General features: G+C 41.6%; 1 protein-coding gene across 1 annotated transcript in view; it reads left to right on the forward strand.

Moving 5' to 3' along the window:
• The window catches only part of KIZ (kizuna centrosomal protein), a 532,190-nt gene that overhangs the window by 472,766 nt on the left and 33,364 nt on the right, over positions 1-26,060 (forward strand). Inside the window, exon 13 of the mRNA XM_053712012.1 lies at positions 20,840-20,883. Coding sequence (XP_053567987.1) covers positions 20,840-20,883 — 44 coding nt within the window. The remainder of the gene's footprint in view (positions 1-20,839; positions 20,884-26,060) is intronic.

Below are 26,060 nucleotides of genomic sequence, written 5' to 3' on the forward strand. Positions count from 1 at the left end.
GGGGTGGTGTTATTTTTGTAACGTTAGGTTTTTTTACTGTAATGGTAGGGGATTTTTTTTACAGTAATGGTATTTTTTTTTTTTTTTTACATTAATGGTATGTCAGGTCAATTGTCTGAAAATACACATTTTTTTTAATTCATATTAATCACAAGTGTGATTAAAAGTTTCATTTTTACTTTACTTTACTGCATAAAGAAATAAAATGTACACTTACATATGATAAATTCTAATTATTTCCAAAAAAAATGAATAGAGCCTTAGAAATCTCAGCAGTGCCTCCAAATACATGTTTGTGAATATTATCTTTATCATTATTATTTCAGTAGTATACCCGCAAAGAGTATTATATGTTAAGACACAATAAATATTATGTAACTTTATATCATTGTGTTAATATAACTCAATATATATATATACACACAGTATATATGGGTATATATATATATATATATATATATATATACACACACAGTATCTCACAAAAATAAAAAATAAACCCTAAGTGGAAATGTTTAAATTGGGCCCAATTAGCCATTCTCCCTCCCCAGTGTCATGTGACTTGTTAGTGTTACAAGGTCTCAGGTGTGGATGGGGAGCAAGTTTGTTAAGTTTGGTGTTATCGCTCTCACACTCTCTCATACTCTCATACTGGTCACTGAAAGTTCAACATGGCACCTCATGGCAAAGAACTCTCTGAGGATCTGAAAATAAGAATTGTTGCTCTACATAAAGTTGGCCTAGTCTATAAAAGATTGCCAAGACCCTGAAACTGAGCTGCAGCACGGTGGGCAAGACCATACATTGGTTTCCGAGTACAGGTTCTACTCAGAACAGGCCTCGACCATAGTCGACAAAAGAAGTTGAGTGCACGTGCTCAGCGTCATATCCAGAGGTTGTCTTTTGGAAATAGAAGTATGAGTGCTGCCAGCATTGCTGCAGAGGTTAAAGGGGTGGGGTGTCAGCCTGTCAGTGCTCAGACCATACGCCGCACACTGCATCAAATTGGTCTGCATGACTGTTGTCTAAGAAGGAAGCCTTTTCTAAAGATGATGCACAAAAAAGTCCACAAACAGTTTGCTGAAGACAATTACTGGAACCATGTCTTGTGGTCCGATGAGACCAAGATAAACTTATTTGGTTCAGATGGTGTCAAGTGTGTGTGGCGGCAACCAGGTGAGGAGTATAAAGACAAGTGTGTCTTGCCTACAGTCAAGCATTATGGTGGGAGTGTCATGGTCTGGGCCTGCATGAGTGCTGCCGGCACTGGGGAGCTACAGTTCATTGAGGGAACCATGAATGCCAACATGTACTGTGACATACTGAAGCAGAGCATGATCCCCTCCCTTCGGAGACTGGGCCGCAGGGCAGTATTACAACATGATAACGACCCCAAACACACCTCCAAGATGACCACTGCCTTGCTTAAGAAGCTGAGGGTAGAGGTGATGGACTGGCCAAGCATGCCTCAATACCTAAACCCTATTGAACATCTGTGGGGCATCCTCAAATGGAAGGTGGAAGAGCGCAAGGTCTCTAACATCCACCAGCTCTGTGATGTTGTCATGGAGGAGTGGAAGAGGACTCCAGTGGAAACCTGTGAAGCTCTGGTGAACTCCATGCCCAAGAGGGTTAAGGCAATGCTGGAAAATAATGGTGGCCACACAAAATATTGACACTTTGGCCCAATTTGGACATTTCCACTTAGGGGTGTACTCACTTTTGTTGCCAACGGTTTAGACATTAATGGCTGTGTGTTAAGTTATTTTAAGGGCACAGCAAATTTACACTGTTATACAGGCTGTACACTCACTACTTTACATTGTAGCAAACTGTCATTTCTTCAGTGTTGTCACATGAAAAATATAATAAAATATTTACAAAACTGTGAGGGGTGTACTCACTTTTGTGAGATACTGTATATATACAGTTATATCAATTATATAATTTGCAAAGGATAATACATAAAAACCTGAATCATTTTAGTTCTGATTTGTCTATTATTTAAACTGAGACCAGATCAATAAAAAAACATAGTTTATTAAAATAATTATTAGAAATAATAAGCAATATTTGAATAAAGCAAATAAATAAATTTATTTTATTACAATGATATAATAATTATCAGGTTAAAACTAATGAAAACAATCACTAAATTATTTTATTTGCAGTAGCTTGTGGGTATAATAGGGAAACAGAAATGTTTGTTATTTAAATTCTCAGCATAGCTGGCAAGAATCAGGTAAGATAATTATGGCAAACCATAAAAAAATGATATTATTACCAGATTCCTGATTGACCCAGTGTTATTGTCGACAGATAAGACCAGGTTAACAGGAATTACCTAACAAAAACATTTGTGACTATAAAGGGCAAACCAGAATTGATTAATTAACTCACCTGATTAAATAAGAAAACTTTGAGAGAGAGAGAGAGCATAAATCATTTTAAGAAAACTGTTTTGTGTGGGTTTATTTCATACTTATCAATATTATTGGATCCTTCACTGGGGTTCAGTGTAAAAAGAACCTCTTGGGTTACCCCTGGTCCCTCTCTTGCCATTATCCTGACTTATCTGTTTGGTCAGCTTAGCCTCCCATCTCCTCAGGACAGGGTGTGGTCATCATGCATGCTCAGTGTGGCCCCTTGTGCCATCTGCTTGTGTCCCCTTGTGCCCCTGAATACATAAGTAAATACATATGATCAATTTTACCCCTATATAATAAAGCACAGACACTTGTGATTAATATGAATTATCAAATTGTTGAATTTTTATTCCTATGGCATGGAGAGTCCACAAAACACTCTAATTACTAGTGGGATATTCACTCCTGGCCTGCGAGTGAAGGCAAAGAGCACCCCAGCAGAGCTTTTAAGTATCACTTCCCTTACCCATAACCCCCAGTCATTCTCTTTGCCTTGAGCATGGGAAGGTGGCAAAGATGGTGTCTGCAGATTTTAATCCTTTTAATAGGTACTTTCCCTTCTTTCCCTTGCAAGCAAGGATTGGGGCTATGCTGTGTCCATGTCAATCTCTTTAGTAAGAGTAATGGTGGCTGTTAGCAGTTAGAAGATGGCGAGGTGGTCTTTGCTTAAACTTCTAACATTATTGCTACCCCTATTATAGAAAGCTAGAGTTGATTACTCTGTTCTTTCTTTTCTATAGGTTCCTGGTAGATATGGTGAAGCTGAAAACAGCTCCTGCCTGACAGAGCAGGATCCACAGGTAAGTGCTTTCCCTTCTAGGTTTGAAGGTACCGGCACTATAGGGGTTAAATCCTTGTGGAAAGTTTTTTAATCTGTTTTAAGGGCATTGCTTTTTTGTGAAAAGAGGCATCATTTTTTATTGGGGGCTCAGAGATGGGAGAGTGTATGAAGTGTTTGACAGGTGTTTGTTTTACTTCTTGTTGCAATCGCTTTTCAGCTCAGCTTATTAGCCCAATCACTGCTGTGCTGCTGTTGGTTTTGTGCCGTTTTTGTTTGGTGCAATTTTAAAAAAAAAATGTTTTTTCTTTATTGCGGTCACTTGACTGCTCCTTAGCACTTTCAGTTTTCGGCTTCTCTGTTCAGATTGGAGTTTGCCACAGCGAGTGTGGAGGCTGCATTTTGTTCTATCTACAGTGGCAAATGGATTTGGGCTGTACCGGTAACAAGGAGGTGTTTTTTTGCTACCGGGTGTTTCCGGTTTCTGTGCTAATGGGATAGCAAGTTCTGGAGGGGTAAGTGCTTAGTTTTGTTTTATTGCTTCATATAAATAACCTTAATTTGACATTTTTGTTGTTGTTAATTGTTAGGAACTCCTGTACAGTTTTGCTCTTAATGTCTAAATAAAACTTTAAAGTTTCCTGTCTCTCAGGATAGTGTTATCCAAGCTACGCCTCAACTTTCCTCTCAAGCTTCCCAAGCAGTGCCCTGCGGTTCCTCTCAACCTCCTGGGGGGGGGGGGTTTACCTGAGAATTTCACTGTGCTGATTACTTCTGCTGTTTCTGCAGCTTTATCAGCTTTTCCAAAGGTTTCTGGTTAGCTTAAGAGGAAATCTAAACATATTAATGTTAGTAAGGCTGACTCCGTTAATGCTGCGTTAGTCAGTTTGTCTCAATTATCTGATGAGGATGATTCTTCAGTGGCTTCTGAGGGGAAATTGTTAGATTCTGATACTGTAGTGACAAATTCTGCAGTTTCAGAGGAGATAAATTTCAGATTTAAGTTAGAACACCTTCGAGTTCTTTTGAAGGAGGTTCTTGCTACTTTGGAAGAATCCAAATCTGTTGCAGAGAATCCAAAGTGGTCTAGTAAGCTTAATAGGATATATGATGTACCCTCATCTGTGGAATTATTTCCTGTTCCAGATGGTATGGCAGATATTATAACTCAGGAATGGGATAAACCAGGGATATCCTTTTCCCTGTCCCCTTTTTTAAAAAATATGTTTCTGTCGCTGACTCTATTCGTGACTTGTGGCTCACGGTGCCCAAGGTAGAGGGAGCTATCTCTACTCTGGCTAAGAGAACTACTATTCCTATTGAAGATAGTTGTTCTTTCAAGGACCCCATGGATAAGAAGCTTGAGGCTTTTTTGAAAAAGATGTACATTCATCAGGGATTACAGTGGCAACCTGTTGCTAGTATTGCTACAGTTGCGACGGCAGCATCTTATTGGTGCGATAATTTATCTAATCTTATCCTAGAAGAGACTACTATAGAGGAGAGATCCAAGACAGGATCAAGGCTCTAAAGCTAGCCAATACCTTTATTTGTGATGCCAACTTGCAAGTTCTTAGGTTGGGTGCTAAGATTTCTGGTTTTACTGTTTTAACTCGCAAGAGCTCTCTGGTTAAAATCTTGGTCTGCAGATGTTACATCCAAGTCCTTATAGGGGGAAACGTTGTTTGGACCAGGTCTGGCAGAAATTATTTCTGACATTACAGGTGGAAAGGGTTCTTTCCTACCTCAGGATAAAAAGAATAGACCTAAGGGTCGCCAAATTTTTTTTGTTCCTTTTCGTAACGTTAAGGGACAGAAGTCTTCCTCTTCCAAGTTGGATCAATCCAAGTCTTCTTGGAGGTCCAGTCAGCCCTGGAATAGGGGGAAGAAAGCTAAGAAGCCTTCCGTTGATTCTAAATCAACATGAAGGGGCCACCCCTGATTCTGTAGTGGATCATGTGGAGGGTAGGCTTTCATTTTCAGCAGGCTTGGATACGCGATGTTCAAGATGCTTGGGCCATAGATATAGTATCCTGCAAACCAAATAAAGAGAGAGGCCTTCTTAAACTGCATAAAGGACCTATCATCCCTGGGAGTGATTGTTCCAGTTCCTCTAGAGGAACAGGGTCTAGGATTCTATTCAAATCTATAATATTATATATACGGACGTCATAAAATCCAGGCTTCATGTTTCTTCCCTGTGTCTCCAGTCTGCTATTCGTCCATCTGTGGCTCAATGCATGGAGGTGATTGGACTGATGGTGGCCTCCATGGACATTGGTGGGTTTCACAGGACCGTCTGTTTCGGAGCACATGCTTCCAGGACAAATATTTCCAGTTTGTTGCTTTTCCTTTTGGCCTTACTGCAGCTCACAGAATTTACAACGGTTCTGGGGGCTCTTCTGGCAGTGGTGAAGTCCCAGGGTATTGCTGTGGCACCTTATCTAGATGACATTCTAGTTCAAGCGCCATCTTTTCATCTAGCAAGATCTCATACTGAGATGTTGTCGTCTATTCTACGTTCCCACGGGTGGAAAGTGAATCTGTGAAAGAGTTCCCTTGTTCCAGATACAAAGGTTTGTTTCTTGAGATTGATCATAGATTCTCTGTCCATGAAGATTTTTCTGACAGACGTCATAAAATCCAGGCTTCATGTTTCTTGCCTGTGTCTCCAGTCTGCTATTCGTCCATCTGTGGCTCAATGCATGGAGGTGATTGGACTGATGGTTGCCTCCATGGACATTGGTGGGTTTCTCAGGACCATCTGTTTCGGATCAAATATTTCCTGAGGCCTTTCTGGGTGATTGTGACCACGGATGCCAGCCTGTTAGGCTGGGGAGCAGTTTGGGGTTTCTTAAAGACACAGGGTCTGTGGACTCCAGATGAGTCGTCTCTTCCAATAAACATATTGGAGTTGAGAGCAATTTTCTATGCCTTAATAGCTTGGCCTCAACTAGCTTTGGTCCGATTTGGCATACATCAATCACCAGGGAGGAACTCAGAGTTCCTTGGCAATGAAAGAGGTATCTCGCATTCTCCAGTGGGCAGAGTCTCACGATTGCCATCTCTCTGCCATCCACATACCAGGGGTGGACAACTGGGAGGCGGATTTTCTAAGCAGACCAACTTTTCATCCCAGACAGTGGGCTCTCCACCCAGAGGTTTTCACAATGATAACTCTCAGGTGGGGGTTCCGGCGTTGGACCTGATGGCGTCTCGTCAAAACGCCAAGCTTCCAAAGTACAGTTCAAGTTCAAGAGATCCTCAAGCCGTTCTGGTAGATGCTCTAGCGGTTCCTTGGAGCTTCAATCTAGCATACCTGTTTCCTCCATTTGCGTTGCTTCCTCGAGTAATTGCTCGTATCAAACAGGAGAAAGTTTATGTGATTCTAATAGCTCCTGCATGGCCTTGCAGGATCTGGTTCGCAGATCTGGTGATGATGTCATCTCTTCCTCCATGGAGGTTAACTTTCAGGAAGGAACTTCTACTTCAGGGTCCCTTTCTTCATCCAAATCTGGTTTCTCTGAAGCTGACTGCTTGGAGATTGAACGTCTAAGTTTGGCTAGATGTGGCTTCTCTGAGAAAGTCATAGATACTAATCTTCAGACTCGTAAACCGGTATGGTGTAAATACCTTCATTGGTGTGATTCAAAAGGTTTTTCTTGGAACAAATTAAGGGTTCCTCGAATATTGGCTTTTCTTCAGGAGGGCCTGGAGATGGGTTTGTCAGTCAGTAGTTTGAAGGGTCAGATTTCTGCTCTGTCTATTCTTCTGCATAAACGTCTGGCAGTTCTGCCAGATGTTCAGTCTTTTGTTCAGGCCTTGGTCAGAATCAGGCCTGTGTTTAAATATATTGCTCCTCCTTGGAGTCTTAACCTTGTTCTTAGAGTTTTGCAGCAGACTCCGTTTGAGCCGATGCATTCTGTTAGTATTAAATTACTATCTTGGAAGCTTTTGTTTCTTCCTGCTTTTTCTTCTGCTCGCAGAGTTTACAAACATTCGGCTCTGCAGTGTGATTCCCCTTACCTTATTTTTCATGCTGATAAGGAGGTCCTTCGTACTAAGCTAGGGTTTCTCCCTAAGGTAGTGTCAAATCGCAATATTAATCAGGAAATTGTTGTTACTTCTTTTTGTCCTAACCCTTCTTCCCCGAAGGAACGTCTTTTGCATTACTTGGATGTTGTGCATGCTCTTAAATTTTACCTTCAAGCAACAAAAGATTTTCAGCAGACTACTGCCCTGTCTATTGTGTACTCTGGTAAGCGTAGGGATCAGAAGGCCACTTCTACCACTCTTTCTCTCTGGTTGAAAAGTTATTCGTTTAGCTTATGAGACAGCTGGATAGCAGCATCCTGAGAGAATTACGACTCATTCCACTAGAGCTGTTTCATCTTCATGGGCTTTCAAAAATGAAGCTTCTGTGGAGCAAATCTGTAAGGCGGCCACTTGGTCCTCTATTCATACTTTTTATAAATTCTACAAATTTGATACTTTTGTCTTAGCTGAGGCTTCTTTTGGGAGAAAGGTTCTTCAAGCGGTCGTGCCTTCAGTTTAGGTCCGCCTTGTTCTCCCTCCCTATTCATTCTGTGTCCTCTAGCTTGGCTATTAGTTCCCACTAGTAATTAGAATGTTTTGTGGACTCTCCATGCCATAGGAAAGAAAACAAAATGTATGCTTACCTGATAAATGTATTTCTGGGCATTGAGAGTCCACGACCCGCACTTATTCAAATTAAGATGGCAGTTTTTTTGTCTAGTCTAGGCACCTCTACATCCTTGTGTTATCTTCTTTTTCCGTTTCCCTTCGGCCGAATGACTGGGGGTTATGGGTAAGGGAAGTGATACTTAACAGCTCTGCTGGGGTGCTTTTTGCCTCCTCCTGCTGGCCAGGAGTGAATATCCCACTAGTAATTAGAATGTTTCCTGAACTCTCCATGCCCGGAAAGAAAGAAATTTATCAGGTAAGCATAAATTTTGTTTTTCCAGATAATTGTCCTGACCGTAATGGTAGGTTTGTTTGTTTTTAATTTCTCAGGTAAGTTTTTTTTTTTTTTTTTAAAGGTAGTTAGTTTTTTGTTGTTTTAACAAATGTAGAGTTAGTCTATTTTGTGTTAACTTAGGGTGGGTAACATTGTGTTGGAGGGCTGGTTATTTAGGGGTTAATAGTGTAGTGTGTTACTTTGCGTTGGGGGGCTGGCAGTTAAGGGGTTAATAGTGTAGTGAAGACTGCGAAGTGGGGGTGGCAGTTTAGGGGTTAATAGTGTAATCTGGACTTTGTGATGTGGAGGGTTTATGGGTTATTAGAGTAGGGGTCTGATGGTGATTTGGTTTAGCACGTGAGTAGGGTGTTAGGTTTTTTTCCCCTCTTATTTTCTCCATTGACTTCTATGGGGGAATAAGTTATCGCTCGCAATATTGTAAGTTCGGCTTTTGGTGCTCGTCGGGTTAGCTCTGAATCGATAACTTTTTACTTTCAACTCGTAATACCAGTGTGACCCGACAAGCAAAAAAGGTTTACTTCTAGCTCAGTTGGCGCTCTAGAGAAAGCGCTAATTAGCGCTAGACTTGTAATCTAGCCCTTGTTACATAACGCCAGTTCCACTATGAAAAGAACTGATCACAAAAACATATTCACAACGTTACAGAACAAATAAAAACTATCCCTCTGTAAAACAGTCTACACTAACATACACACACAAAAAAAAACTTTATTATTGTTTAACCCCTTAACGATCGAGGACGTGCCAGGCACGTCCTCCAAAAAACAGCAGTTAATGACCATGGGCGTACTTGGCACGTCCTCGGTCAAATTGAGCGCTGGAAGCTATTGCAATTGCTTCCAGACGCTCTCAGGGTATATTGCAGCGATGCCTCGATATTGAGGTATAGTGCAATACCCTTTAGGCGGTAACCAATGCAGAGGGCTACTCTACATCGTTGGTGGTGTGGGAGGGTTATAAGGGAGGCGGGTAGGCGGCCCATCGCTGGAGGAAGGCTGGAGCGGGTGGGACCGCTAGGCCACGCACAGGGAAGTAAAAAAAAAAATTAGAGCAGCAGTGAGGGGGGAGGAGGGGATATGAGGGGGATCCTATATGTGATCCGATGAGGGAAAGGGAGCTAGGAGGGAGGGTAATGAGGGGGGGCACTTGCACTACAGAAAAAAAAAACAACCTAAGATGCTGGCAAATAGGTAGAGGGAGGAGCGTTAGAGAGCTGTTTGTGGGGGATCAGGGAGGTTGGGGGTAAGGGGGATCCTACACTACAGAAAATATATTAAAATATATATATTTAAAGGGGGGGAAAAACTTTTATTTTTATACTAACAGACTTTCTGCCAGTACTTAAAGGGACATTAAACCCAAAAACTTTCTTTCATGATTTAGGTAGAACATACAATTTTAAACAACTTTCTAATTTACTTCTATTATTTATTTTGCTTTCTTCTCTTCTTATGCTTTGCCGAAAGGTTTATTTAGGTAAGCTCAGGAGCAGCAAAGAACCTAGGTTCTAGCTGCTGATTGGTGGCTGCATATATCTACCGATTGTCATTGGCTCACCCATGTGTTCAGTTAGAAACCAGTAGTGCATTGCTGCTCCTTCAACAAATGATACCAAGAGAATGAAACAAATTAAATAATAGAAGTAAATTGGAAAGTTGTTTAAAATTGTATGTTCTACCTAAATTATAAAAGAAAAAATTTGGGTTTCATGTCCCTTTAAGATGGGGTAACCATTGGGGGTGGGGGAGGGAAGAGAACTGTTTGAGAGGGATCAGGGGTTGGGATGTGTTAGGTGGGAGGCTAATCTCTACACTAAAGCTAAAATTAACCCTACAAGCTAACTAATTAACCCCTTCACTGCTGGGCATAATACACGTGTGATGCGCAGCTGCAATTAGAGGCCTTTTAATTACCAAAAAGCAATGCCAAAGCCATATATGTCTGCTATTTCTGAACAAAGGGGATCTCAGAGAAGCATTTACAACCATGTGTGCCATTATTGCACAAGCTGTTTGTAAATCATTTCAGTGAGAAACCTAAAGTTTGTGAAAAAGTTAACGATTTTGTTTATTTGATCGCATTTGGCAGTGAAATGGTGGCATGAAATATACCAAAATGGGCCTAGATCAATGATTTGGTTTGTCTACTAAAATAAAATATATACATGTGAAGGGTTATTCAGGGATTCCTGACAGATATCAGTGTTACCATGTAACTTTCACTAATTTTGGAAAATAAATGGTTTGGAAATAGCAAAGTGCTACTTGTACTTATTGCCCTATAACTTTAAAAAAGCAAAGAACATGTAAACATTGGGTATTTCTAAACTCAGGTCAAAATTTAGAAACTATTTAGCATGGGTGTTTTTTGGTGGTTGTAGATGCGTGGGGGTCAAAGTTAGAAAAAGTGTATTTTATTTTTTTTTAGCATATTTTATATATTATGATATGATGAAAATAATTGTATCTTTAAATAGTCCATTTAATGGCGAGAAAAACGGTATATAATATGTGTGAGTACAGTAAATGAGTAAGAGCAAAATTACAGCTAAACACAAACACTGCAGAAATGTAAAAACAGCCCTGGTCCTTAACGGTAAGAAAATTGAAAAACGGCCTGGTCACTAAGGGGTTAAGAAATAAAATAAAAATTAGACAACTTGGTCAGCTCTGAAATAGCAAGACACGACCATCAGGGGAAGTGATGTTTAATACATTTCTAACACGATTTTGATTACCTCACGAGCATCTATGATTCTAGGCCAGTTACTAGAACCATGTGGAACTTGTGGCAGATACTGCTGATGGGATTAAGAGGGCCTTAGAGTGGGAAAAAATTGCTTCCTTTAATTTGTGTTTGTGTAACACTAGTGACCCTACAATGGTATCTATCCCCCTGCAAATGTGTTAAGCACATAAAGTCCTGCTTTAGAGCTGCAGAGCACTGCTGGTTCCAAGCAGAAACTGCTACTGACCAAATCCCTTTTCTGAGTTAAACACATAAGGCTAGATTACGAGTTTTGCGTTATGGGTGAAAAAGCAGCGTTATGGCTCTTTTTCACTACCGCTGGTTTTACAAGTTTTGCAGGTATAGCTGTACCGCACTCTTTTTTTGGCCGTAATGCCACGTAACTACAGCAGCTTTCAAAAAGTCCTTTTTCAATGGAATTTCCATAGCACCAGTATTATGAGTTTGCCTGTCCATCCAAAAAGTGAGCGGTACAGCCAATACCATCAAGATCCATACCGTAAACTGAAAGTCAGTAGTTATGAGTTTTACGCTACAAAGCTGTAACATAAAACTCATAACTAAAGTGCTAAAAAGTACACAATTTAGTTAATTGTATTTAATTAATGTAATTTATTTAATTGTAGTGTAAGGTTAGGTATTAGTGTAACTCAGGTTAGGTTTTATTTTACAGGTAAATTTGTATTTATTTTAACTAGGTAGTTAGTAAATAGTTAATAACTTTTTACTAACTATTCTACCTAGTTAAAATAAATACAAACTTAGCTGTGAAATAAAAATAAAACCTAAGATAGATACAATGTAACTATTAGTTATATTGTAGCTATCTTGGGGTTTATTTTACAGGTAAGTATTTAGTTTTAAATAGGTATTATTTAGGTAATGATAGTAATTTCTCTTACATGGTGTATCCAGTCCACGGATTCATCCTTACTTGTGGGATATTCTCAATCCCTACAGGAAGTGGCAAAGAGAGCACACAGCAGAGCTGTCCATATAGCTCCTCTCAGGCTCCGCCCCCCCAGTCATTCTCTTTGCCGCTCTAACAAGTAGCATCTCCACGGGAGGGTAAAGAGTTTGTGGTGTTAGATTTGTAGTTTTTATTTCTTCAATCAAGAGTTTGTTATTTTAAAATAGTGCCGGTTTGTACTATTTACTCTGAGGCAGAAAGTGATGAAGATTTCTGCTGAGAGGAAAAAGATTTTAGCATGTTGTAACTAAAATCCATTGCTGTTCCCACACAGGACTGTTGAGTACCGGAGAACTTCAGTTGGGGGGAACAGTTTGCAGGCTTAACTGCTTCAGGTATGCTCAGTCATTTTTTTCTAACAAGACCTGGTAATGCTAGAAGACTGACAGAAATCCCCATGGGGAAGGTAAGCCATTTTCTGAGACTCAGTATAGAAGGATGGCTTAGGTTAAGGGCTTAAATACTGGTGGACACTGTTATGGGCTAAATTGATTACTTTATTAGTATAATCTCATATTTGTTCAAGTGTTTTAGACGTTTGGAACACTTTTTGGGGTTTTAATACGCCTGGCATATTGTAAAACACCTAATCTGTCTCAGGAAGGCCCCATAACTCCGGAATGAAGAGGGAGGGGGCCTCATTTTTGTGCCTCAGTTGCGCAGTTGTTTTACAAGACAGCTTCATGCAGCTTCACGTGTAGAGTCCAGAGACTGCAGGGAGGACTCCAGGGAGGCTTATTTTCGTCTACAAATAATCCCTAAGGAAGGTAAAGCCACAGCAGAGACTGTGGCACCGTGCTGTAGTGTTTTAAACCGGTAGCCTGCTTCATTTAGCTCCGGTTTGGGCAATAAGGGGTAAATTGATTTGAAAATTTGTGTGCAATCATTTCAAAGCATTAGGATCATGTGGTGAAAATTTCATCAAGATCGGATGTTTTTTGGTGATTTGGTAAAAAAAGTGTGCTTTTTATTATTTAAAGACACAGTAACGTTTTTTCAAAAAGTGTTTTTTACTGTATTGTAGTGCTGTCTAAGTCTGTCAAACATGTCTGAGGCTTCAGAGAGACCCTGTTCTTTGTGTTTAAAAGCCATGGCGGTACCCCCATTGCATTTGTGTTTAAAGTGTGCTAAAGCATCTAAGCATTTTAAAGACCATGCAGTGACACTTAAAAATGTAGCCCAAGATGATTCTTTAACGGAAGGTAACGAGGATAGTCCTTTTTCCTCTCCCCATGTGTCGACACCAGTTACGCCTGCGCAAGCGATGCCTAGTACCTCTAGCGCATTGGCCCCTATTACTTTACAACAATTAGCAGCAGTAATGGATAATTCCCTTGCAGCATTTTTATCCAAACTGCCAGTTTTTCCAAGAAAGCGCGATAGCTCAGTTTTAAATACAGAGGATGAGCAATCAGAAGCTTTGGATAATTTATCTGTAGTACCCTCACAACACTCTGAAGTGGCAGTGAGGGATGGCCTGTCTGAGGGAGAAATTTCTGACACAGGAAAAGTTTCTCAGCGGGCAGAGTCAGATTCCTTAGCGTTTAAATTTAAGCTGGAACACCTCCGCGTCCTGCTTAAGGAGGTTTTAGCTACGCTGGATGATTGTGACCCCATGGTGGTCCCAGAAAAATTGTGTAAAATGGACAGGTTTTTAGAGGTCCCTGTACACACTGAGGCGTTTCCGATCCCAAAGAGGGTGGCGGATATTGTGACTAGGGAGTGGGAGAAACCAGGTGTACCCTTTGTTCCCCCCCTATCTTTAAGAAAATGTTCCCCATAAACGACCCCAGGCGGGACGCGTGGCAGACGGTCCCCAAGGTAGAGGGAGCTGTTTCAACGCTTGCTAAGCGTACAACTATACCAATAGAGGACAGTTGTGCTTTCAAAGATCCTATGGATAAAAAATTGGAAGGTTTGCTGAAGAAAATGTTTGTTCAGCAAGGTTTCTTGCTCCAGCCAATTGCCTGCATTATTCCTGTAACTACTGCAGCGGCTTTTTGGTTTGAGGCGCTGGAGGAGTCGCTCCAGAGGGAGACTTCATATGACGAAGTCATGGATAGAATTCACGCTTTAAAGCTGGCTAATTCTTTTATCACTGATGCCGCTTTCCAATTAGCTAAGTTAACTGCGAAAAATTCAGGTTTTGCCATTATGGCGCGAAGAGCGCTTTGGCTCAAATCATGGTCGGCTGACGTGTCGTCCAAAACAAAATTACTAAACATTCCTTTCAAGGGAAAGACCCTTTTTGGTCCCGAGTTGAAAGAAATTATCGCGGATATCACTGGGGGGAAGGGTCATGCCCTCCCGCAGGATAGACCGTTCAAGGCCAAAAACAAGACTAATTTTCGCTCCTTTTGCAACTTCAGGAGCGGACCTGCTTCAACCTCTGCTGCCGCTAAGCAAGAGGGTAACGCTTCCCAGCCTAAAGCAACCTGGAAACCCTTGCAGGGCTGGAATAAGGGTAAACAGGCCAAGAAGCCTGCGCCTGCTGCCAAGACAGCATGAAGGGGTAGCCCCCGATCCGGGACCGGATCTAGTAGAGGGCAGACTTTCTCTCTTTGCTCAGGCTTGGGCAAGAGACGTTCCAGATCCCTGGGCATTAGAAATCGTTGCTCAGGGGTATCTTCTAGAATTCAAGGACTCTCCCCCAAGGGGAAGGTTCCACATTTCTCGTTTGTCTTCAGACCAGACAAAGAAACAGGCGTTCTTACGCTGTGTCGAAGATCTTCTAAAGATGGGAGTGATACACCCAGTTCCAATTACAGAACAAGGGCTGGGATTTTACTCAAACCTGTTTGTAGTTCCCAAAAAGGAAGGAACTTTCAGGCCAATCCTGGATCTAAAAATTCTAAACAAATTCCTCAGAGTTCCATCTTTCAAAATGGAAACTATTCGGACAATCTTGCCGATGATCCAGGAATGTCAATATATGACTACCGTGGATCTAAAGGATGCGTACCTACATATTCCTATCCACAAAGATCATCATCAGTTCCTAAGGTCCGCCTTTCTGGACACGCATTACCAGTTCGTGGCCCTTCCTTTCGGGTTGGCCACCGCTCCCAGAATTTTCACAAAGGTGCTAGGGTCCCTTCTAGCGGTACTAAGACCGCGGGGCATTGCAGTAGCACCTTACCTAGACGACATCTTAATACAGGCGTCGTCTTTTCACAGAGCAAAGGCTCATACGGACATTGTTCTGACCTTTCTAAGGTCTCACAGGTGGAAGGTGAACGTAGAAAAAAGTTCTCTGTCCCCGCTCACAAGGGTTCCCTTCCTGGGAACACTAATAGACTCGGTAGAAATGAAAATCTTTCTGACAGAAGTCAGGAAGTCAAAACTTTTGAATACTTGCCGAGTTCTTCATTCCATTCCTCGGCCTTCTGTGGCTCAGTGCATGGAGGTAATCGGTCTAATGGTTGCGGCAATGGACGTAGTCCCTTTTGCCCGAATTCATCTAAGACCACTGCAACTGTGCATGCTCAAACAGTGGAATGGGGATTATGCAGATTTGTCTCCTCAAATACAAATGGACCAGAAAACCAGAGACTCTCTTCTCTGGTGGTTGTCTCAGGATCACCTGTCTCAGGGAATGAGTTTCCGCAGACCGGAGTGGATCATTGTCACGACCGATGCCAGTCTGTTAGGCTGGGGTGCGGTCTGGGACTCCCTGAAAGCTAAGGGTCTATGGTCTCGGGAAGAATCTCTTCTCCCGATAAACATTTTGGAACTGAGAGCGATATTCAATACGCTCCAGGCATGGCCTCAACTAGCGGAGGCCAAATTCATTAGATTTCAGTCGGACAACATCACGACTGTAGCGTACATCAATCATCAGGGAGGAACAAAGAGTTCCCTAGCGATGAAGGAAGTAACCAAGATCATCAAATGGGCAGAGGATCACTCCTGCCATCTATCTGTAATTCACATCCCAGGAGTAGACAACTGGGAGGCGGATTATCTGAGTCGTCAGACTTTCCATCCGGGGGAGTGGGAACTCCACCCGGAGGTCTTTGCTCAGCTAACCCAGCTATGGGGCATTCCAGAATTGGATCTGATGGCGTCCCGTCAGAACACCAAACTTCCCCTTTACGGATCCAGATCTAGGGATCCCAAGGCGGCATTGATAGATGCTTTAGTAGCGCCTTGGTCATTCAGTCTAGCTTATGTCTTTCCACCGTTTCCTCTTCTCCCTCGGCTAGTAGCCAGAATCAAACAGGAGAAGGCTTCGGTAATTCTGATAGCGCCTGCGTGGCCATGCAGGACTTGGTATGAAGACCTAGTGGACATGTCATCGGCTCCACCATGGAAACTGCCATCTAGGCAGGATCTTCTAATTCAAGGTCCATTCAAGCATCCAAATCTAGTTTCTCTGCAACTGACTGCTTGGAGATTGAACGCTTAATTCTAGCTAAGCGTGGGTTCTCTGAATCAGTTATAGATACTCTGATCCAGGCTAGAAAGCCTGTCACCAGGAAAATTTACCATAAGATATGGCGGAAATATCTTTGTTGGTGCGAATCCAAAGGTTACTCGTGGAGTAAGGTTAGGATTCCAAGGATATTGTCTTTTCTCCAAGAAGGATTGGAGAAAGGTTTGTCAGCTAGTTCCTTAAAAAGACAGATATCTGCTCTGTCTACCCTGTTACACAAGCGTCTGGCAGCTGTACCAGACGTTCAGGCGTTTGCACAAGCCCTAGTTAGAATCAAGCCTGTCTACAGACCTGTGGCTCCTCTATGGAGTCTAAATTTAGTTATTTCAGTTCTTCAAGGGGTTCCGTTTGAACCTTTGCATTCCATAGATATTAAGTTATTATCTTGGAAAGTTTTGTTTTTGGTAGCTATTTCTTCTGCTCGAAGAGTTTCTGAATTGTCTGCTTTGCAATGTAATTCACCCTATCTGGTTTTCCATGCAGATAAGGTTTTTTTGCCTACCAAACCTGGTTTCCTTCCAAAAGTGGTTTCTAATAAGAATATTAACCAGGAAATCATTGTTCCTTCTCTGTGCCCTAATCCAGTTTCTAAGAAGGAACGACTGTTACACAATCTTGATGTGGTTCGTGCTTTAAAATTCTATTTAAAGGGAATGTAAATTTTGATGCTAAAGTGCCCGGTTTTTAAAACTTTGATTAAAAACAGGGGCACTTTAATTCATCAAAATTTACATTTCACTCCTGTTGTGAGAAAAAACTTACCTTTTAATCTTCACAGCAGCTCCAGCTTGCTTTGGTCTCACAAGCCATTTCTGATGTCAGAAATGATTGATAGGTCATCCTCCAATCACAGCTTCCCCCCCGGGGGATTCAGTGTCTGATTCACTGCTGTGATTGGAGGAAGCCGATGCCTCATTTTAGACCCAGGAAGAGGCTTTGAAACGGGAGGAGGAAGCTGGAGCTGCTGTGAAGATTAAAAGGTAAGTTTTTTTTCACAACAGGAGTAAAATGAAAATTTTGATGAATTAAAGTGCCCCTGTTTTTAATCGAAGTTTTAAAAACCGGGCACTTTAGCATCAAAATTTACATTCACTTTAAAAGCAACTAAAGATTTCAGACAAACATCATCCTTGTTTGTTGTCTATTCTGGTAAGAGGAGAGGTCAGAAAGCGACTGCTACCTCTCTTTCCTTCTGGCTGAAAAGCATCATCCGATTGGCTTATGAGACTGCTGGACAGCAGCCTCCTGAACGAATTACAGCTCATTCCACTAGAGCTGTGGCTTCCACATGGGCTTTCAAGAATGAGGCTTCTGTTGAACAGATTTGTAAGGCAGCGACTTGGTCTTCACTGCATACATTTGCCAAGTTTTACAAATTCCATACTTTTGCTTCTTCGGAGGCTATTTTTGGGAGAAAGGTTTTGCAAGCAGTGGTGCCTTCCGTTTAGGTTACCTGACTTGTTCCCTCCCTTCATCTGTGTCCTAAAGCTTTGGTATTGGTATCCCACAAGTAAGGATGAATCCGTGGACTGGATACACCATGTAAGAGAAAACAGAATTTATGCTTACCTGATAAATAACTTTCTCTTACGGTGTATCCAGTCCACGGCCCGCCCTGGCAATTAAGTCAGGTTCAAATTTATTTTAGTAAACTACAGTCACCACTGCACCCTATAGTTTCTCCTTTTTCTCCTAACCGTCAGTCGAATGACTGGGGGGGCGGAGCCTGAGGGGAGCTATATGGACAGCTCTGCTGTGTGCTCTCTTTGCCACTTCCTGTAGGGATTGAGAATATCTGACAAGGATGAATCCGTGGACTGGATACACCGTAAGAGAAAGTAATTTATCAGGTAAGCATAAATTCTGTTTTTTATTTAGATTTATTTAAATTATATTAAAGTTAGTGGGTGTTAGGGTTAGACTTAGTATAGTGGCGGCGACGTTGGGGGCGGCAGATTAGGAGTTAATAAGTGTAGGTAGCGACGACATTGGGGGCGGCAGATTAGGGGTTAATAAGTGTAGGTAGCGACGAGATTGGGGGCGGCAGATTAGGGGTTAATAAGTGTAGGTAGCGACGAGATTGGGGGCAGCAGATTAGGGGTTAATAAGTGTAGGTAGGTGGCGGCGATGTCGGGGGCGGTAGATTAGGGGTTAGTAAGTATAATATAGGTGTCGGCGATGTCAGGGGCGGCAGATTAGGGGTGTTTATACTCTGGGTTTATGTTAGGATGTTAGGTGTAAACATACATTTTTTTTCCCCATAGTAATCAATGGGGCTGCGTTACGGAGCTTTACGCTCCTTTATTGCAGGTGTTAGGCTTTTTTTTTAGCCGGCTCTCCCCATTGATATCTGTAGGGAAATCTGGCACGAGCACGTAAAACCAGCTCACAGCAGTGCTGGTATTTGAGTGCGGTATGGAGCTCAATTTTGATCAACGCTCACATATTGCCTGCTAACGCCAGGTTTTTGCAAACCTGTAATAGCAGCGCTTTAGGGAGGTGAGCGGTGACAATAACTTGCAAGTTAGCACCGAGCCGCTCTTAACGCAAAACTCGTAATCTAGCCGATAGTATTGAAGGGTCTCCAGTGTTATGATTTTACATGCTGTAACAAATTAGAGAATGTATTTTTTTCTACTATAATTGTTCTTGGAATTTTGTGATGGTAAATCCAAGCGTTTAACAAATGCTAGGATTTACCAACACTAAAAAAAACAACACTAAACTTACAGGGAGTGCAGAATTATTAGGCAAGTTGTATTTTTGAGGATTAATTTTATTATTGAACAACAACCATGTTCTCAATGAACCCAAAAAATTCTGTCAGTGTTTTGATCTGTTCACCATCAACATTGCGTGCAGCAGCAACCACAGCCTCCCAGACACTGTTCAGAGAGGTGTACTGTTTTCCCTCCTTGTAAATCTCACATTTGATGATGGACCACAGGTTCTCAATGGGGTTCAGATCAGGTGAACAAGGAGGCCATGTCATTAGATTTTCTTCTTTTATACCCTTTCTTGCCAGCCACGCTGTGGAGTACTTGGACGCGTGTGATGGAGCATTGTCCTGCATGAAAATCATGTTTTTCTTGAAGGATGCAGACTTCTTCCTGTACCACTGCTTGAAGAAGGTGTCTTCCAGAAACTGGCAGTAGGACTGGGAGTTGAGCTTGACTCCATCCGCAACCCAAAAAGGCCCCACAAGCTCATCTTTGATGATACCAGCCCAAACCAGTACTCCACCTCCACCTTGCTGGCGTCTGAGTCAGACTGGAACTCTCTGCCCTTTACCAAGGGTGTTGATGTCATTAGACCACACCCCTTCTCATTACAGAGATGCACATCACCTAATATGCTTAATTGGTAGTAGGCTTTCGAGCCTATACAGCTTGGAGTAAGACAACATGCATAAAGAGGATGATGTGGTCAAAATACTCATTTGCCTAATAATTCTGCACTCACTGTACAAAAAAATGGGTGCTTTGCTGAAGTATATCGCTAAAATCAGCGCCTCCGGCCGCCCACAGTACAGGTGACGTTTCCACCTCTAAACCTATAGCCGTGCGTGTAAACTGACATGCTAGCACAGCTAAACGTGGAAACGTCACCTCATTGGTAAAGGAGCTCTGTGCCGTGGGCGGCTGGAGTCGCTGATTTTAGTGATATACTTCAGCTCAGAAAGGGTGAGTTTAGCACCCGTTTTTGGAATTGATGACAGAAACTGGAGTTTCTTTTTAGTGATGGTAAATCATAGCGTTTGTTAAACGCTTGGATTTACCATCACTTTAAACCAAAACTGTTAAAATGTATTGCTAATTGTTGTTTTTAAAGGGACACTCAAGTCAAAATAAACTTTTATGAGTCAGAAAGAGCGTGCAGTTTTAAGACACTTTCCAATTTACTTCCATTATTAAATTTTGCTCAGTCTTGTTATAGACACACTTTCTGTGGAACAAGATCCTACTGAGCATGTGCACACGTTCACAGGGTATACGTCTACTAGTCTGTGATTGGTTGATATCTGTCACATGATACAAGGGGCTGGAAAATGGGGGGGAATAAATTTGTCAGAAAAAAATCTACTGCTTTTTTTAATTTCAGAGTAGTAGGTGTTAAATCGTTGTCTTTTTATTATGCACTTGTTAATCAATGCAATATGTCTGTTCCCACTTAGCTATACTGCAAAGGTAATTTAGAGAGATATGGCCAAGTTTGCTTACCAGTTCAATTGCAAGAATATTGCGCTGAACTTTGTCACACTTATTACATACTGCAGTACTCTTTCTCTATAGGACAGCAATAAACTGTAAGCCATGTTAGAGAATGTATCATGTTAGTAACAGTTTAATATCTGAATATATAATATGTACATGATCAAAATGATGTTTGATAGAACACACGTGAAAAAAAATAGTTTTGTTTGTGTTAAACAGTAAAAGGATATTTTGTGATGTAATATTCATGTTTGTTTGTTTTTTAACAGGAAAGAAAACAAAATCACTTTGCCAATCAGCAAAAAGTCAAAAGGTAAGTGTTATGTTAAATCGTATATGTCACAAAACTAAACAAGGGTGGTAACCAATCAGCACCTAGCTCTCAGTAGTGCATTGTTGCTCCTGAGCCTACCTAGGTATCCTTTTCCTTATAGAATACCAAGAGAATGAAGCAAATTAGATAAAAGAACTAAATTGACAATGTGTTTATATTGCATGCTCTATCTGAATAATAAAGAAAATGTTTGGTTTCATGTCCCTTTAAGTCCATTTGTTGATGAATACATGGAATATATAGGCAATGCAATATATATTCTTTCTCTCTCTATTCTCTCTCTCTATTGTCTCTCTCTTTCTCTCACTGTGCTGTAAATCTTAGAAGATTCAATGTTTTTAATCTGTTGGCTGCCATTGAAAGGGCTGCAAAGCATTGTTTCTTAATACTTTACAGCCATCTGGGTCAGCCAAAGAGTTAATAGAAAAATAATAGCTCAGTAGCTGCTGATTGGTCGCTGCACATAGATGCCTTGTGTGATTGGCTCACCAATGTGCATTTCTATTTATTAAACAAAGGATATCTAAAGAATGAAGCAAATTAGATAATAGAAGAAAATTTGAATGTAGTTTTAAATTGTATTCTCTATCTGAATCATGAAGGATTTTTTTGGGGTTTAATGTCCCTTTAATAATCACATTACATTTTATTTTTATATAATACAGTTAAAACATCACAGTAAAGAATGTGTCATGCAGCCCTTAGGAAACCAATATATGCATATTTTACAAACAAGTAAAACACTAGCTATGTCCCAAAAGGCTCCTTGACGTTCTTCATTCAATTAGTTCAAAAGCCAGGGAAAAGGCACAGATCATTACGAGAAAATCACACAAGTGTCTTGTTTAGCAAATAACCTGCATGGATGTGAGAAGGAGCTGATTTGGCTAAATCCTGGGCTGGATGTGTCTGCTCCTGTGTATGAGGTGAGTCACAGGCTGTATACAAGGCATCATCAGATAGCATACCAGGAAAAACACAGACCCGTAGAAAGCTAAGGAACTCCTGGCAGTTCTCCAGCTCAGCACTGAGTAACTCAGCTATTCAGAAGTGTGCACTGTGCAGAGATTGAAGGCGAGCTGGATAGGAACATTCTAATACTGATACAAATAGTGGCTGTGTATAACTCAGCAGGCTACAATTCTGAGTTCTAGTTAACCCCTTGCCTACCAACATGGCTACATCACAATGTTTCCAGTGTAACACACCAGTGTGTCCAGACTCCAGACAAACTGGTTGAGATTAAATTAACAAATTTGTTAATCCTTTCATAATGAGATAAGGAATATTAGGTTTTTATGTCTTACTTAATAATACATTTACAGCTTTCAGTACTATCTACCTTAGTACCATCATTCCTTTTTTTTATTTTGCAGCATGTTTGAATTCAAACAGTACACAAACTGTTTCAAAAGCGCTGTGTGCCACACAGCACTGTGTTTTGAAACGGTTGGTGAACTGTTCTAATTTAAACATGCTGCAAAATAAAAAAAAAGAATGATGGTACTAAGGTAGATAGTACTGAAAGCTATAAATGTATTATTAAGTAAGTCATAAAAATCTAATATTCCTTATCTCATGCAAGGAATTTGTGTTCTACTTTACTTGCAATAAAAAAAACGAAAATTGCTGCAAACACAGCACCGCAGTAAAACAGCACTTAAACAAATGATACAGAAATACAGGTTTTACTCAGTGATTGCTAACTAATTCCCATACCTATATCTCTAATGGTGAAGGGGCCTCGCAGTCGAACACAAAACACAGTGAGGTGACTGACAGGACGACACACACTCAGTCACTGACCGACTGACTCACTAGTGTAGTCACTACGTACTCCTCCTCACTAATACATTACTAGACACTGACACACGTGGGACACTCGTCTCATAGGCACTTGCAGCAGCTCCCTCCTGCTTACTGTGTGTGTTCCCGCCAATGACGCCAGTAAGTCTGACGTCACTCAACCAAGCCCAGCCGGCACGCCTCCCCGGCAGCACTGATGCTGATTGGCTGTGGATTAGCTCCATCATAGAGGCGGTTTTGAGAACCGCCTCTATTGGAGCGTGGTATGGGCCCGGTGAGACACCACTGGCTGGCGCTAGCTCATAGTGAGCTTAGAACACTATTCAGCATCCATGTTGCGCAATCAATGGAGGGCAGCGGAACGGCTCACTGCCTCTTAATTGCGCATCATAGATGCTGAATTTTTTGGGAGATATATATTTTCTTTTTAATGACAAGATGAGTCCACGGATCATCTTTAATTACTAATGGGATATTTACCACCTGGTCAGCAGGAGGCGGCAAAGAGCACCACAGCAAAGCTGTTAAATAGCTCCTCCCTTCCCTCCCACTCTAGTCATTCTCTTTGCCTACGTTAGTGCTAGGAGATGGTAAAGTGAGGTGTTAGAACAGATTCTTCAATCAAGAGTTTATTATTTTAAAAGTAGTACAAGATTGTGCTACTTTGTTCTAGGGTGTAGCCATAGTCCATATCAGTCTCTTCAGTAGGGCATTGGTGGCTTTAGAGCAATGAGAACTGGTGGGACATAATTCTTATTGCACCTCCCATATGTTGATGCTGCCCTAAACCCTGAAAACCTGAGGGATATTTACTCAGGAATTTCTTCTTTTTCACAGGTCTGTGGGAGGGAGGATACCTCTTAAACCTGCTGAACTGCCTTGCTGTCTGGCAGACATACGAGTTAAGTGCTATTTTATTATTCTGGGGAGACACTCAGAGAAAAAGGGAGCACTTAATTACTATACATCGCACAACACAGGGGCTCATAGGATATGCTCTTTATTATTGGGACACGTAAACTCTCGGAGTCTGAGGGAACCGGACAGCATTAAAGCAGGGAGAGACAGATTTTTAAGGCTCTGGTGGTGTTAATAACTCGGCGGTTTTTCTAAGAGCAAAATGCCGATCAGGAGAGTAGGTTACTGTTAGCAACACCCACAATGGGCGGTTCTTCTGAATTGCGCGCCTTTTCACTGCGCTTCTGTGTACAGATAACAACGGACCAGAAAATTTCAGTATCTGCCTAGAATCGCATGGTGCTTGCTTTACATGCGTTTCTAGGACCAGATAGTAGCAGTGACGTTCCCCTGGCGAGTCCTGTTCGTTACCAAGAGAGATAAGAGGTTCTCAGGTCTTAAGGGCAGGGAGGCACCTCAGCAAGGCTGCTGAGGTGTAGGTGTGTCATTATTTATTTGTTACTAGTCTTTTAAATACGTTTTTACATACGCAATAAAAAAGTTACATTTTAAAGGCACAGTAACGTTTTTTGCATTTAAAAATTTTTGTAACAAAATTAAAGTTTTTAATTCATAATTGTGTTGCTGTGAATCAGAATGGACCAAGGGGCATTGCAAGATGTTACTTGCTCCTTGTGTTTTGATGCTAATGTGGAGCCACCAATCCCTTTCTGTTCCTCATGTATTGAGAGGGCTTTAAATTATAGGGAAAAGATTTTTTCTGAGCCAATTTTTTTCTAAAGCGGATGTTGTCCAGGAGTCTAATGACTAGGTTCAATATATGCCGCATCTGTCTCCTCAAGCGTCCCAAATGTTACTGCCCTCACAAGCAGTGCTCTGCGCTTCCTCTATAGCTCCCGCTGGAGTTACTTTAAGAGACATCGCTTCTCTAATGTCTTCTACAATTTCTGATGCGTTGTCTGCTTTTCCAATGTTGCAGGGAAAGTGTGAGAGGAAAATCAGATCAGTAAGCGAGGTTTCTGACGCAGTTGTTGCAATTTCGGAGGTCCCCTCCCAGAATTCTGAAGAGGAGGATACCGTAGTAGCATCTGAAGGTGAAATTTCAGATTCGGAAAGTGTAATTCCTCTCGCTGATACTGAGGTTGTATCTTTCAGGTTTAAACTAGAGTACCTCCGTTTGCTACTTAAAGGAGGTTTTTAGCTACTCTGGACAACAGCGACTCCATGGTAGTGGTTGTTCCTAAAAAGTCCAGTAAGTTGAACAAATATTTCGAGGTTCCTGCCTCGACAGACGTGTTCCCGGTCCCAGACCGAGCTTCTGAAATCATTGCTAAGGAGGGAGACCGGGTATACCTTTTTCTCCATCTCCTATATTTAAAAAGATGTTTCCCATAGCCGACTCTATTAAGGAGGCTTGGCAAACCGTTCCAAAGGTGGAAGGAGCTGTTTCCACCTTAGCTAAGAGAACTACTATTCCCATAGAGAATAGTTGTGCCTTCAAGGACCCTATGGACAAGAAGTTAGAGGGTCTACTCAAGAAGATGTATGTGCACCAGGGCTTGCAATGGCAACCAGCTGTGTGCATTGCTACCGTCACAAGTGCGGCGGCATATTAATGCGATGCGTTATCTGATGCCATCAGGACGGAAACTTCCTTGGATGAAATCCAGGATAGGATAAAAGCTCTTAAACTAGCTAATTCCTTTATTATGGATGCTTCCCTTCAAGTTATCAAGCTGGGAGCAAAGATTTTGTGTTTCTCTATTCTAGCTCGCAGAGCCTTATGGTTAAAGCTTTGGTCTGCGGATGTGCCCTCTAAGTCGAAGCTTCTAGCTATTCCTTACAAGGGGAAGACCTTGTTTGGACCTGGTCTGTCGGAAATTATCTCTGATATCACGGGAGGTAAGGGTCATCTTCTCCCTAAAGATAAGAGAAACAAGCAAAAAGGACGACAGAGCAATTTTTGTTCCTTTCGAAATTTCAAGGGAAATTCTTCCTCTGCTGCCTCCAAACAGGGACAGACTAAACCTGCATGGAGATCCAATCAATCTTGGAATAAGGGAAAACAATCCAAAAAGCCTGCTGTTGAATCAAAGACAGCATGATGGACATACCCCCGATCTGGGACCGGATCTTGTAGGGGGCAGATTTTCTTTCTTCGCTCAGGCTTGTGTTCGAGATGTTCAGGATCCCTGGGCAATAGAAATAGTGTCCCAGGGATAAAAACTAGAGTTCAAAAGTTTTCCTCCCAGAGGCAGGTTTCTGCTTTCAAGATTATCTGCAGACCAGACAAAAAGAGTGGTGTTCTTACGCTGCGTAAGAGACCTTTCCAACCTGGAAGTGATTGTTCCAGTTCCAATACAGGAACATGGTCGGGGTTTTTACTCCAATCTGTTCGTGGTTCCCAAAAAAGAGGGAACCTTCAGACCAAT

This window comes from Bombina bombina, chromosome 4 (assembly GCF_027579735.1).
Source record: "Bombina bombina isolate aBomBom1 chromosome 4, aBomBom1.pri, whole genome shotgun sequence".
Classification (NCBI taxonomy): Eukaryota; Metazoa; Chordata; class Amphibia; order Anura; family Bombinatoridae; genus Bombina; species Bombina bombina.